Here is a 13833-nt window from a genome sequence, read left to right as displayed (position 1 = left end):
CTCAACCCACCGATGGCAATTTCCTTACCATACCCCCTGCTTCCTTGGCTTCTCGATAAGCCGCGATAACGCCCCTCAATACTATTACGCAAGACACAACACTAACCGCTGAACGGCGCTGGAGGCAGGGAGGGCGCCTATAGGCGGCAGCAACCTATACGCGCCCTCATCAGATGCATGGGCGGTCGCGATTCACGCGAGCATATACGTGTGTGTGCGCGCAGATCTGGCGCACGTGGGCGGGGGCCCCTCGCTTAAAAGATCTCGTTTCCTTCCTGCCTCGATATGCAAAGGGGGAAATGTTTGCGCATTGGCGGGCATCGGCGACCGAGCGACCCCCGTTGTCGGGGCAGTGCACCGTGCTCTCCTCTGCCGACCTTTACGAGCAGTTGCCGCCGCACCGCTGTCATTAAGCCCGGGAAGACCAACGTGGGGATGTGAGAGCTCAGCGGGGGGCTTTAACGCGCGCGAGAATCACGTCGACACAGCGGCAGCACGATCTCCTCCACCGCTTCTCGTCTTCGGTGTTGCAGGCCGCTGAGCGCGTCACGGACACACTGCCCAGCTATAGCACCGTAGAGCAGCTTGGAAATCTCTCGGCACAAAACTGCTCGCATGTAAGGGCCCGTGCGCAGGCCAATCACTGTAAGCGCATAACTAACTAACCACTCTGACTCTTTTCACGCAAGAACAGCTGTCTTTCGGCAGCTCCTGATGCGCTGATGCAAGGTCTATCTTGTCAGAAGTGGGCGGCGGTGGCCGTGCTACGAGGGTTAAAACATTTAGAGCACGCACGACGTTTCCAAACACAAGGTGGCGCAGTGGTGACTATCATCACCGCCACCACCACGATCATCATCAGCAGCCGAATTAACCCCTCCAGTGCAAAGCAAGGGCATCCCTTTAACGACCTGCTATTTTTGCTTGGCGCCAAAAGCGATAACTATAGTATGAAAGCTTAAAACACTGGAGGACCGCAAGCTGGCTCTGCAACCATTTGATCTCCACAGAAGTAGCGACAAGTGCATGCATCTGAACAGAATCTGCTCCAACCACACTCGTGGCTTCTCGTTCGTTTGCAGTCGAGCCCGGATAAATCGGACTATAGCGTTGCGCTCGAGCGAAGTGACGGTGCGTTCGTCTCCTCACTATCCTCACTAGAGCGGCCACCAAGGAGCCACGGCAAGAAGGACAACGTTGGCGCATAAGACGCGGCGTGTTTTCAGACGAATATGACGCGGTGCGTCTTTAGGCACATCAGATGCGACGCGTGTGCCGGCGGCGCCCTGCGCTACCTGCTGCAGTTCAAAAGGTCGCCGCTGCCGGGAATGAGCAGGGGCAGACGCGAAGGGCGCGGCAGCTTTCGCGCGCGGGCCCAGCGCTTAGCGCGCACAGGTGGGAGCCGGCGGCCCCGCCGCGCAGGGATTAAGGTCCGCCGGTCGGCGCCCTCGCTGTCTGCAGCGGTGCTGTTTGTTGCGCGGCCAGAACGTCCCAGACTGGGGCAACCGGTTAACAGTGAGAAGGGGAAGGCCGTCAGGGGGGGCTTCTCCGTTTCTTCTCGGGCCCGGAAAGAGAAAGAAACGAAGCCGTGGCGGCGTTCTCTCAAGCAGCACAAGCACCTCTCAGCCGCCGCGAGTAGTGGCGGGGCTAATCGGTCACTCATCGCAACAACGCGATCGTGTGTTCGACCTTCACACCACTCCGGAGAGAGTGTGTTCATGGGCGAAAGCGGCCCCTCTCTCTCTCACTTCAGCGTGTTGTCGAACGACGCTGCATAAGTAGGGGAGCTCGATTGGCCCCTAAGTGGCGCGCTAGCGTGAGCTGCCTTGCTCTCGGTTCTTTCCACTGTAACAGCCCTTGACGATACTGTCGTCAGGAATGGCTTCATCTTTCAGGTACAGTTTGCGAAAGGGGTGAAACAAGACATTCCAAGCGCGCGACCTTAGGTGCATTTTGGGCTGGGGACTTTCTGAACGGGGAGATTTTCTTTTACAGCGATAGCTCCAATACTCGCATTACTCAGGGTCGCGTTAGTATGAAACAGAAGGTCCTTCAATTGGGACCAGTGGGTGGTACGAATGATACATATTGTCGCATAGCGAGTTTTCGAGTTTTTCGCGCCAATTGGTGGAGCCGGGAGCCGACGAGAAGAGTGCGTTCTTGGTGCCATCGGTTTTCGTAGAGTTGCGGCCCTCTTGTTGCGAGGAAGACACAGCTCCCCTGTGGAGCGGTCCCGCGTGCGTCCCCCACTTCCTTTCGCTAGGCGCGGTCGGATCAGGTTACAGAGTCGGTGTTTTGCTGTGGATTCCCGACCGCTTTCTGGCGCCGTTTCCCGGGTCTTGCCGTGCGGGGGGCTCTCTGGCCGCGTTCCGCGGTCGTTTGGGCAGTTGTGTCCGTCGTCGCCTAGTTCGCGCACAACACATACACACAAACGCGGCGCGCATTCTGTCTCTACTCCTCCAAGGTTGCGAGCTGGCGCACACTGGGTGATTTTGTGCATTTTAGTAGAATGTGTACGTGTTTGCTGTCGTCATGTCTTGAAAGGATGTGTTCTGATTGGTTCCGGTAACGGCTTTCCTGATTGGTCTAATTGGTCCCAAAAAGGGTCCTCAGAATGCTGCCGGAGCTCCTCTGGTTGGCTCCGGTAACGGCTTTTTTGATTGGTCAAGAAAAGGGTAGCCAGAATGCTGGTGAAGTGTATTTAAGAGCGGGTTTCACAACAACAAGGGAGACTCTCGAGAGACGAACGGCTGCCTCCCGGCTGCTGCTCGGGACCTCCGCTCCAAAGGTGCTGCACGCCCAGTGGTATGACTGACTATTTTACTATGTGACCTGTTATATTTTTGACTCATTTTCCAATTTTAACCAGTGATTCGCATCTATCTTTAATAAATTAAGTTGATCAATGCATCTAATCGACGCCTGCTGGTCCCCTTCTTCGATGCGACGTAGCCACCGTTCTGTCCCGACTTACGGTTAGCTACAATATTATAGGTGACGGGCAACAAGCACTCCAGTCTTGTGGCTTTTCTTTCCGTAAGGTCACGCTATAGTTGGCACGGGTGAGCAAGCCTTGGCCAGCTTGCGTTAAGTTTCTTTTTCTGCTTATTTTTCGGACATAACTCACGCAACCGAGGTGTTTCACAACCTTACACAAGCGCACATGAGATAAGTCGCACATACTAGCGTCCAGCCCCGAACTGCTGCCCAGAAAATATCCTTACGATATGTAAACATCCCCAAACAGGTAACAGCATATAATGATGCAGTAGATCCTCCATGGTCTTTCATTTTCGGCCTCATCGAAACAAGAAATGTGAGCTGCCGCCTCATTCCCAAACAAGCTGGGCAAAGCAACAGTGGCGCCACAGCGCGACTAGCGGAGAAGCAACGCCAGTGGGCAGGAGGGGAGACGGCGTACCTGGGCTTGCCGGAGGTAGGCCTCCAGCTCCTGGTAAGGGTCGTGCTTGCTGCTAGGCATCATGGCGCTCACGGGTGGGCATCGGGAAGAATCCTGTGCACAGCCCCCTCAGCACCTCCGGTGACTCGCATGTCCACAAACGCCTGCGAAGAAGGGAGAGAGAAGCAATCAGGCGACCCGACATGTACAGCTGTGCATACTGCAGTGACATCAAATAGACAATCCGAAACTGCGCTCAATTGGGCAGGATGTATCCAACGGCCTAAAGCACGGCTGGCCCATAAAAGTTCGAGCTTCCTCGTCCAAATAAAGGAGTGTGAGCGCAGCTCCCAGTATAGTTCCGGTTTCAGCTTTTGATGTTTGTGCACGTAGAGGCCCAAAATAGGGTCTACCGCACGTGATGTGACTTTCTGCAGTATGGACAGTCCGCAAGCGCTCCACAAACCAGCTGGTTCTTTAGAAGCCGACAGCAATGCCCACAGTTAAACCCCACAGTTCCCAAATGTCGCAGTTCCCGAATCCCGCAAGAACGAAACAGCGTCATCACTCGCCAGGAACTGATCGTTACATTTGCTGCATTTCTCTTCTCCGCGCAGTTAAACGTCTCCAGCTTGCAATGCTACAGTAACGGGAAAAACCTTTGGCATCCCGGCAGATATCGTTACCGCGCGTTTCGACCGTCGCATGCAACAACCGGTACATAAAGCGCCGACAGACAGCCTCGACAACTGGGGAAGAGTCGACGCGCGGCCGCCATGCATTGACCGCGACGCAGCCGCCGCCGCTTTCACAGCGGCGATGCCGCAACAGCGAGCCTTGTATATAAACACGCATCAGCTGCGCGCACGCTGGAAGGGGGGCAGCGAGAACACCAGAGACGGAAGAAGCAGGGATGGCCGTTGTTCACTGACTGCCCCCCCCCCCCCCCCTCCCCCTTCCACCCTCCGCCAGAGAAGACGGCCGACCTTGACTTCTTCGCCGTCGGGCGGCGGCCGCAGGAAAAGCGCTCCGTCAAAGGCGAGGCCGGAGGAGGGAGGCGCCCGGCGCGAGTGCATGGCGGCGATGCGGAATGAAAAAGTAATAAATAAAAACAGGCGTCATAAGGCACAGCTCGCGGGGTCGCCTCGTCCTCCCTCTCCGTTCGCTTTCGGCGGGGACACGCGGTGCCGGCTCGCAAAAACGACGACACTTGTTCGGAGTCGCGTCACGAGGCGCGACGTCCGCCGCGCCGAGAAGAGCGGTCGGTTGGGTGGGGGGTGCCGAACTCGCTCCGAGTAGAAAGAGCGAGGCTCGCCCGCCGGTCGTTGTCGGTGCGAGCCACTTCACCCCTGAAGGCGCGAAGGGTGCCTCCGTTGACACTCAAAAAATAAATAAAAATCTAATGGCAGATAAAACGCAAAGCGGCGGAGCAGGAGGAGGAACGACGCAGCAGCCAAAGACATCAACCGGCGCGCCGAGCGACCTGTTTAGAGCTACATAAAAAGAGCGTATAGCCCGCTGCGATTTGATCGATGGCAGGGGAGCAGTGTAGCCAAAGCGAATCGCATTCTAAACGGAGATTTTTAATGGTGCCAGCAGGTTCTTGTTACCGAAACAACCTGCCGCTGCCGGTGCTGCTGTAGCAGCCGTTAAATCGCGGACAACAGCCGCTGAAGTACACGCAGATGACAAGCCTATATATAGTCCCGGCATAGAGGGAACATGATTTCGTTTTGCTTAAGACATTAGTATCGGCGGTGCCAATACACGAGTAGTGTCTCGCTGATCTGCATCGTAACAATCTAGAATGACAAAGCGTCTTTGGGTGCCACGGGGGTTCGCGCGCAGCAGTGGGAACCAGCGTTCGTCGGCCCCCTTGCTGTGGCGGTGCCGCGCGCGCCTGGAGCGCGATAAAGTTGCATCCAGCCGTCCGAACCATCAATTCTTCTTCCTGGGAATGTATGTCAGAGCCGCGTACCTGTCACAGCCGCCTTCTACTCCGCCCGTATGGGCAGAAGCGAGTCAGCCGAACGCGGCCAGCGGGGAGCAAGCGAACCAGATTCGAGTGCACTCTCTTCTCTATAGGCGCCGACGCTATAACGTAGCGAGCGGCCTGCCAAAAGCATAACGAAAGTGGTCCCCGAACCGATCGTTTTCGAGAGATACACATTAACTCCTTGACAAGTTGGCATGCCCGAGCAGTCCTTTTCCGCCTACCGGGCAAACTGTCTGCTAGACCCGATACGCGAACCGCTGACAGGCGGTCATTCCGGCAGCAGGAACCGTCGACCTTGAAAGCGGGCGAAGTAGCCATCACGAGTCAATGCACACAGCAGCACGTGCGCGCTCAAGCGCCTACGAAAGACAAGCATCGCTCCGGCGTCGCTCTTATTTTGGCACTCTGAGCGAGAGAAAGGAGGGGGGGCGTGAAAACAAAACTAAACGTGCGAATGCGCCATCCAGCAGTTCGTACATTCCCTCCAACCGACTCTCTCGAGCGCGGACCGGCTGATCCGGTAAGTGATGGTGCTAATCCCCCCTCCACATCCATTTCGCGCCAAGCCGCGAAGAAGCGCCGGGGAGGAAGGAATGGCGCAGTTACACCTAGGCGCCACACTCTGACGGCGTAAGGACATGCTCTGCTTCACCTCTATACGGACGTGCTTATGCCCATACGCGTGTGGGAGTCCACGAGCTGCGAGATGTGGGGTGGAAAGGCTCCATTTCGGACCAGCGGCAAAAGCACGCGCTGGTGCGCATAGACTGAGTTTCCACAATGTGGTAGTGAAAAATCCAGGCCCTAACAAACACCGACACAGAGGGGACACAGCGCTGTATCCCCTCGGTGTCGGTGTTTGTTAGTGCCTGGATTTTTCATAATGAATGTTTACCAACTAGCTCAGCTTTCCGCCCAGTTACAATGTGGTAGCCCTGGCGATCTGACCAGTGGAGAGTGCGCAAACGGGTAAGCCGCTCCCTCCCTGCCAGGAACCGAAGCCCTGAAAGGCAGGAACGGCAATGACTCCGACGCAACACATTCCGGAGACTGCTGAAGCTAAGCGGCAAGTGGTTCGAGTAAGCCTCGTCCAAAGAACTCCCCTCCCGGCCAATCCGCCCACGCAAGGAATACAGCGACAAAATATAGCTCACGCTGCACTAAAATTTCGTCGCATGTGCGACTCTTGACCTTCGACTCATTCGGCCTCTGTGAAATCGACGCAAGGGCCTCCGAGTTTTTCGTCTGGCCTGCGTGCTGTCCGCTAATGGCGAACATGGAGAACAGTTCACGAGCTCACCATTCAGCTGTGTGTGATCCCGCTGCGTGTTCCATTCGGAAGCCGTAAAAAAAAAAAAAAAAAAAGGACGCAGGAAGTGCGGATCGCTGATGTGCGACCGCCACACTCAGGTTGTCGCGCGTAAACACGCCGTCGCTCCAAATTTTCAACAAAGCGCCGTGTTCAGTCATTCGGTGGTGCCCTGTGCGCGTTGAACATTGTGTTTCGATCCTATATATATATATGCTAAAATGTACGAATTCTATTATCTAGTTGTCCCAGTGCATCCGTCTGCTTCATCTAACCGTCTCTAGGCATTTGACAACACGCTATCATCACTTTGAAGCTTTTCAGTTCGTACAGCCGGGAAAAAAAATAAATAAAAAACAACAAAGAACATCTGTTCACTCACAAGCAATTTTTCCTCCGTGTTCCCGTCTCTCCGCATATCAGTACACGGCGCCAGAACCCTTCAAACGTAAGCTGTAAACTCTACCCCATCGCAAGTCACGACCGAGGGCACGTGTTTTATTTTTATTTTTTGCTTGTTTTCGTTGCTGCTTTTTTTTTACCCGGCCGACGCGAGACACAACAAAGTGGATACGCCCTACTTTTCCTTTCTTCACGCAGGCCACCGGTTAATCGAGAACTTGGCTCACTCGCACATCACTCTATGCAGGCGGGCGCCGAACGATGAGCAAGAAAAAGAGGCGCCGAGAAGAAAGCCGTTGTGCGGGACTGCCCTGTCTAAACAGCGTCGGCGCCTCGAGGAGTCTCACGCGTGCACGCACAGTGCCGTCGCTTTCTCCGCGGCTCGGTCCCTATCCTCCGCGCCGGCGCTTTCCCACGGCAAGCGACGCTGGGCGCTCGGAGGAAAACGGCCCAGACCGCGCGGGATCCAAATATCGCCCGGGGCGGTGGTCAGGCGCCGGCCATGGGTATACTCCGCTTTGGAAGTGCGCCGCAGGCAAGCGGGCAATAAGGAAGCCCGGCGCCAAAATTAGATCGCGCCGCCCCCTTTGTTTTCTCTTTCTTTCTCCCCCCCCCCCCCCCCCCCCCCCCCCCTCCTTCTTTCTAGACTGTTTTCTTTCTTCGGCTGATGGTCCGTCTCAACAGCTGGTGCCTAAACGGAACATTCAACACAGCGATAGCCGTGCCACTCGACATAGAGACGAGGCAGATGTGCCACACACAATTTGCCATCATATGATCGTTTTTGTAAAAAAGCACGAGCAACGTAGTGGCAGAGGACAAACGTAGTGTTGGTGCATGGCTACAGTTATGACGGGGAAACTGACTAAACTAGCGCCAAGCTGGTTGGTCGGTCGGTCTCAAATAAAAATGGCACATACCCACTATACGGGGGAGTGGCGAAGACACAGGCGGTGAACTGCTGGAAACAAGAGCGTTTAGAGGGGGGAAAGGAGTGAGTAGCAATAGGGTATAGGCTGACAGATTGGACGACGCAACTACTGGGGACCTGTCAACAGGGAGATCGAAGACGGGACAACGGCTTTGTGTGCAAATTCGAATAAAACGCATGTAATGTTCGAACAACGCGTTGACCTGGAAATCTGCAGGAAAGATTGAGCTCGCATTTCTTTTTTTTTTTTTTTTTCGTCCACCCACCGCGGCGGCTCAGTGGCTTTGGCGTTCGGCTGCTCACCCAAGGTTGCGAAATCGAATCCCGGTCGCGGCGGCCGCATTTAGAAAGCGTCAGAATGCAGAAATGCCCGTGTGCTGCACTATGTCAGTGGCGTACGTCAATGAACGTCAGGTGGTCACAACTGTTTCACCCAGATCACCGCATTCACGTGATAAGTCCACGTGGGCAATCAATGCCCACGTAAAACAGCTCTGAAGGTCTACCTAGCCTCTTGCTAAAGGACGTGCAACCTGAGGGAAAAACATAGGTGTCAGTAGAAGACACCATACGCAGGAAGCTGCACGTTATACACAAGTGTGCGTGCACCAGAAAGCAACACATAATAGTTCAACTAAGGCATCTGCTCCGCGCCCCCAGCGGCTCGCAAAATCAAAAGCTCACTGACAAAGCGCTCCTAGCAACAGCACATCACGGAGCATAAAATAACAGCTTGCAACTCAACAAGAAAAGAAAAGGCGCCACTAGAGGACACCATATAAAGAAAGCCACGTACCTCTCGCAGGTGCGCGAAGAAATAAATAAAAGTCCGATAGGTGAAAGCAGATAGATGCATTCTTTCAAAACATTAACTGATTCGTGTCCGTACTTTGGTGCCACCAAAGTACTAACACGAATCACATAACGCTTTGAGCCAAGGTTTAACCGAATTTTATTTCTCGCTAAAAAGCAGAAAGGAACGGTCACGCACAACGGTGAAACATAGGCCGCTACTCCAGTAATTTATGCATTCCGACTGTTCGACTCAATATCACCACGACCGTCAAACACAGCAGAAAGGTTCGGTATTAGCGCCCGTTACTACTTGACCTCATTTTCAAGCAAGAAAATAAAGAAAACACAGCGACGAAAAACACAACGGGAGAACTGGGGTCGGCTTACAAGGCTGACGCGCCCATAATCCCGCGCTATAAAGCCATTTGCGGCAAGCAATGAGCCTCTTACACAGCCGTAACAGGACCTCGCTACTTTGGATTAACGTCATTCAGTGCGCATCGGAGAGCATTTCGCAGGATTAAATGACATCGGAAACAACCCAAAAGCGAGCCACGGACGACGAGCCGTGCATGAAAAATCGTGGCGCAGCATATCGAAGAGGCCGAGAAGAACCGTGCCTCCACGTGACCTTTCTTTTCATACGTCTACATACACGCACGCGCGCTGCTCTCTCAATCCCCAATCCCGAGGCAGCTGTTACAAACCCAGCGGTGAATCAAATTCCTCGCCTGGCAGCTGCCCGTTCTCGCTCGTCTTATCTTTGTATCTTTAGCTTTCGATCCCACGGGAGATTCGCGGCCGCTTTGAATAAAAGCCGTCTCCGTCATGATTAACACAAATACCGTCGCTGAGCCGCTTAGCGCCCTTGCGTAAGAAGATTACCGGCTTAATGGCGGCCGCTCACGCTCCACATTCGAAGCAGATATCGCGTCATCCCGATATAAGGGCGATCGCCCCTCGCTGTTCCCGGGCAGCCTCACCTCTCGCGACGCATTCAGTTCGGTTCGACGACCTGCCCCCCTGTTCACTCTGCAGGTGAAGAGGGGTCGTTGCATAGTAATGCCGTCATTCATCAGAGCTTTGTCGATAGTATGTTACATTGCAGTTAAAGGGAACCTGTTGTTGGGAGAGTTGATTCATTAACGCGAGCAGGAAGAAGAGCGCTACACTTTCAAACGGCGCGTATCTAAAATGGATACCCCCAAGTTCTTCGTCAGGAAAGGACTGCACGGTCCCTGGACAGGTAATTCGACTAGCTGGAAATGTATCGGTCAACTTTGCAGAACTTTTCTGACCGTTGACTTTCCAGTTAATTCGCAAGGTATCAGAAGAACGACAACAAAGCACACAGGCGGTCGCAAAGCAAGATCGCTCGCGAAGTCAAATAGGCACGGACAAAGAAGTAACATAAACATGTAATGCACAGATTGGGAGAGCTCTTTGTCAGGGAGTGGACGTAGTTGGAGTGATGACGGTAATAACGGCGACGACGTGAGTAGACAAGACGCGACGCGCACAGATATGTTCGTTCAATTCAGAGCGATTTACAGGGAGTCACTGAGAGCCTAATCACAGCAGAAGACCCGGAACGCGTCTAGAGAGCTTTAGCATAACGCGATCCGCTTCCGCGCACCGCCAATGCGCACGCGATGATTGGTCCCTCTGGCATCAGGCGCCATCTGGTGCCCACGGGGCTATCTACACATGCGCACTGGCGGTGCGCGGAGGAGCATCACGGTACCGAATCGCAGATCGCGCTATGCTATAACCTCTAGTAGCAGCGAACCGGCAAGAGCCTCATGTCGAGACAGGTGGACAAATGAAACGAACGTATTTTTTTTTTTTTTGCTCCGCCGATGTGTATGTACATCACCTCTAAACGCATTAGCACAACCTCGCGTCGTTTCGTGCTGGCCGTTTCCGCACGCGATATGCCCCCACCAATAATAACCAGAGGACTCCAGTTGTTTATTACACGAGCCCCCGGCTCCTCAAAACTAACGCCGCCATGAAAGCACAATACGAGAAAGCTGTTGGGAGCGAATGATGCATATCCTCTCGGGGAGGTTAGGCAAGTTCGCCTACTGCTCGGGCCGAACGCCAGAGGAACACATGAAAGGATTCACACCGCATCCGGCATTCAAGCATGCTCGAGGGAGAAGTACCTCGTTCACGTGCTATCGGGGGAAATCTGCGGTCGCCCGATAAGGGCCACAGATTACCGGGCGCTCTTAACGGCCTCAGATGCGCCGCCACTCACACTCAAGACGGCTGCGGTCAGACTAGGTCGCAGCTGCAGCGGGTCGTAGACATAAAGGGGGTCTTGACGTCACCTCTCCATTGAAGGGGGCACGGACGCCCCACAACGCAGTTGCCCTTATCCTCAAACGCGACCAGCTACCAAAGCACATCACGCAATCATCGGTCGAGTTTTACGCAGCTAGCAATAAGTATTCCGGCTTTTCGTGCGGAAAGGACAGACAAAAATTTCCATCTCCCAGGGGCGTCCCGTAGCTTACAATCACGAGACTCCAGACACCTCTCACGTCAGGCGTTCGCAAACGGCGCGGTATGCGCCTTGTGGTCACGTAACGCATCTATCCGTTATCGCGTGCACTCTCTCTTGGACGTAAGCAACACAACAGCACGCAGCGCCGCGATGCTTTGCAGGATCTATGTAACCTCAAGCAGACATGCTGCTATGTGATGCTGACCACTGGAACACACCTCCCCTTCGGGTGAACCGACGCTGCAGTGACATTGCGAGCTACATCACGAGACCCCCACCCCTTCCCACCCTCTTCCCCTCTCATACGTGGTTGCGCCCACTCACAACCATACCTGGTTAACACAATCGCGACTAAACCCCCTCTTCAACCAACCTCCTCCGCCGAAAAGCTGAAAAACTGCCAACCTTCGCCAGAAATAATCCTGGCTGCGCCGGCGGCCATGCAAAAATGAACGCGCTGGTCCGCCAAGTGCGCGATGCCATTTGTCCTTCGACGTACCCACGGGTGGAAGGAACACACATGCCCGTTTCAGACCACAGTGGGCGACTGGACAAGATCCAATGCAGCAACAAGGCCTGTTTAATCTTCGACATTTGTTTGTTATTTTTTTGAAAGCCTCTGCATTTACGCACAGTCCAACGCTCCTCTTACCTGAATGAGTTGCACGACAAAGCGTTACTAGTGGCATACATCAATACGAATAGCGGTATAAGGTGTCCAGCAGAACTCTGCAACCGTTGACGACGCCCCATATGGCGTTCGCGCTTTAGGCGCTAGCGCCGATGGTCACCGGAGAGAATCTCCACCACCTTGCTGCCTTGTCTCCCATCCCTACGCACACACCTACACCCAATCGTTCATAAACCCGAAGCCGATGACGCCCTTCATTAATGGCCGACTGCACCAAAGACATCAAAGGGAAGAAATCGGTGAGGAGGTAGTGTAAAACAATGCGTGAATGTGCCCGTCAGTAAGAACACTTTTTTTTTTCTAGGTCTGCTTAGCGAACAGAGAAACAACGTAACCACATGTTCTTGCCCGCCCACGCAAATAAAGATATGGATAAGGAGAGTGATCCATGATCAGCTGGCAGGCAAACACACGCGCGTTGGCGCCCACGCACGCCGAGTTACCTCCGAACAGCGCAACCTACTACTCTCATGTTTACCACTGCTATCTGACGGCACTCGCGCCGATAACTTGCCCTCACAGTGGCTTACTACACACAACATTAAAGACAATAAGTATACCCTGTGTACGTAGCAGTTCCAAGAATGTTGGGTACACAAGGAGTTTGCTGTTGGGAGATTTCTTGGGAGGTCCCGGTTCACTCTATTCATCCATCCTAAGGCAATAATATCTGGGCAACAAGGTGTCTGCAGTACTACCTTCTTACTCTTCATGTTCTACAGCTGCTGCCACTAAGGCACTACCTCATCACCCTTTTTGTTGAATACAACTATGACTACTATTGCTTGCCTTGTTTCAAGTGCTGAATGCATTGAATAAACTTTTTGTTTGACTTGTCTGCTGCTATTCACTGTGTTGTTCATAAGGTTCCTTGTCAAACATTCCTAGTTACAGTTAGACTCGGGTTCAGGTCTTCCTCTTTTGTGGTGGTGGAGATGGGGGTCCGTTTGGGCGCGACACGTTGCAGGAGGGAGATGAGATGTAGACGAACTTCTTTGCAGATATGTACAAGCTGGGTTTATTTACAACTATTTACACATATACACATCGACCAGGGTGGTCGCTAGCATTCAGGACGATCGGGAGCGCCAGGCCAGAGCTCGCCCCTACGAAACCCTGTCCTGCCTGGCCGACTGAACTCGCGCTACACGTAGCGGCTCCTCGTCCTCCGGAACGTGGCCAGCGCAAAGCTAGACCCTGTCCGTCTCGCGATTCCGACTCTCCACCAAGAGTCCCTGCCCAAGTCTCCTCCTTTGGCGCCAAAACGCCTCCTTAAATAAGTTTCCCCAGCATTCTGGGCACCAACTTAGTGACCAATGAGAGATGGGCTTCTTACAACCAATCAGAGCGTTTCTCTGCAACTCAACAGACCCACGAGCTTGTTTGCTCGCGATGGCCGCATGCCTTTGAAGAAGCCGACAGCGCTTTTGCGCTTTTCCACACACAGTAAAAGCACTTTGACAACACCACAAAAGCACGCAAGCACCACTTCCATCAGCTGTGGCTCCAAACACTACAGTGTGGCATCTGAGCCCTCTGGCCAGAGGCAGAGTAATCACAACTCGTTATCCGAATGACCACTTTCATCAGCTGTGGCTCCAAACACTACAGGGTGCATCTGAGCCCTCTGGCCAGAGGTAGAGTACTCACAACTCGTTACCCGCCATCCGGCCTCACGACCATTCGTAATTACACTCAGCTGCCTCCCACGCAAGCTTCCCCCCCAAGTGTCCATGAAGTTTTCTTTCGCACTGTTCGACGCCGCCGTCAAAAAGCCATTGAACTTAACCCCGACAA

General features: G+C 53.8%; 1 protein-coding gene across 6 annotated transcripts in view; it reads right to left on the bottom strand.

Annotated features, from left to right (window-relative positions):
* cv-c (RhoGTPase activating protein) overlaps positions 1 to 13833 on the bottom strand; it is a 436691-nt gene that overhangs the window by 280834 nt on the left and 142024 nt on the right. For all 6 annotated transcript variants that reach the window (XM_089566644.1, XM_089566648.1, XM_089566645.1 and 3 more), the window contains one exon: positions 3422 to 3564. In XM_089566644.1, the coding sequence (XP_089422770.1) occupies positions 3422 to 3484 (63 nt within the window). In that variant the 5' untranslated portion in view covers positions 3485 to 3564. The remainder of the gene's footprint in view (positions 1 to 3421; positions 3565 to 13833) is intronic.

Source organism: Amblyomma mixtum, chromosome 1, assembly GCF_055824585.1.
Source record: "Amblyomma mixtum isolate Tamu chromosome 1, ASM5582458v1, whole genome shotgun sequence".
NCBI lineage: Eukaryota > Metazoa > Arthropoda > Arachnida > Ixodida > Ixodidae > Amblyomma > Amblyomma mixtum.
Note: the sequence above shows the minus strand (reverse complement) of the source record. Positions and strands in the feature narration are given on the sequence as shown.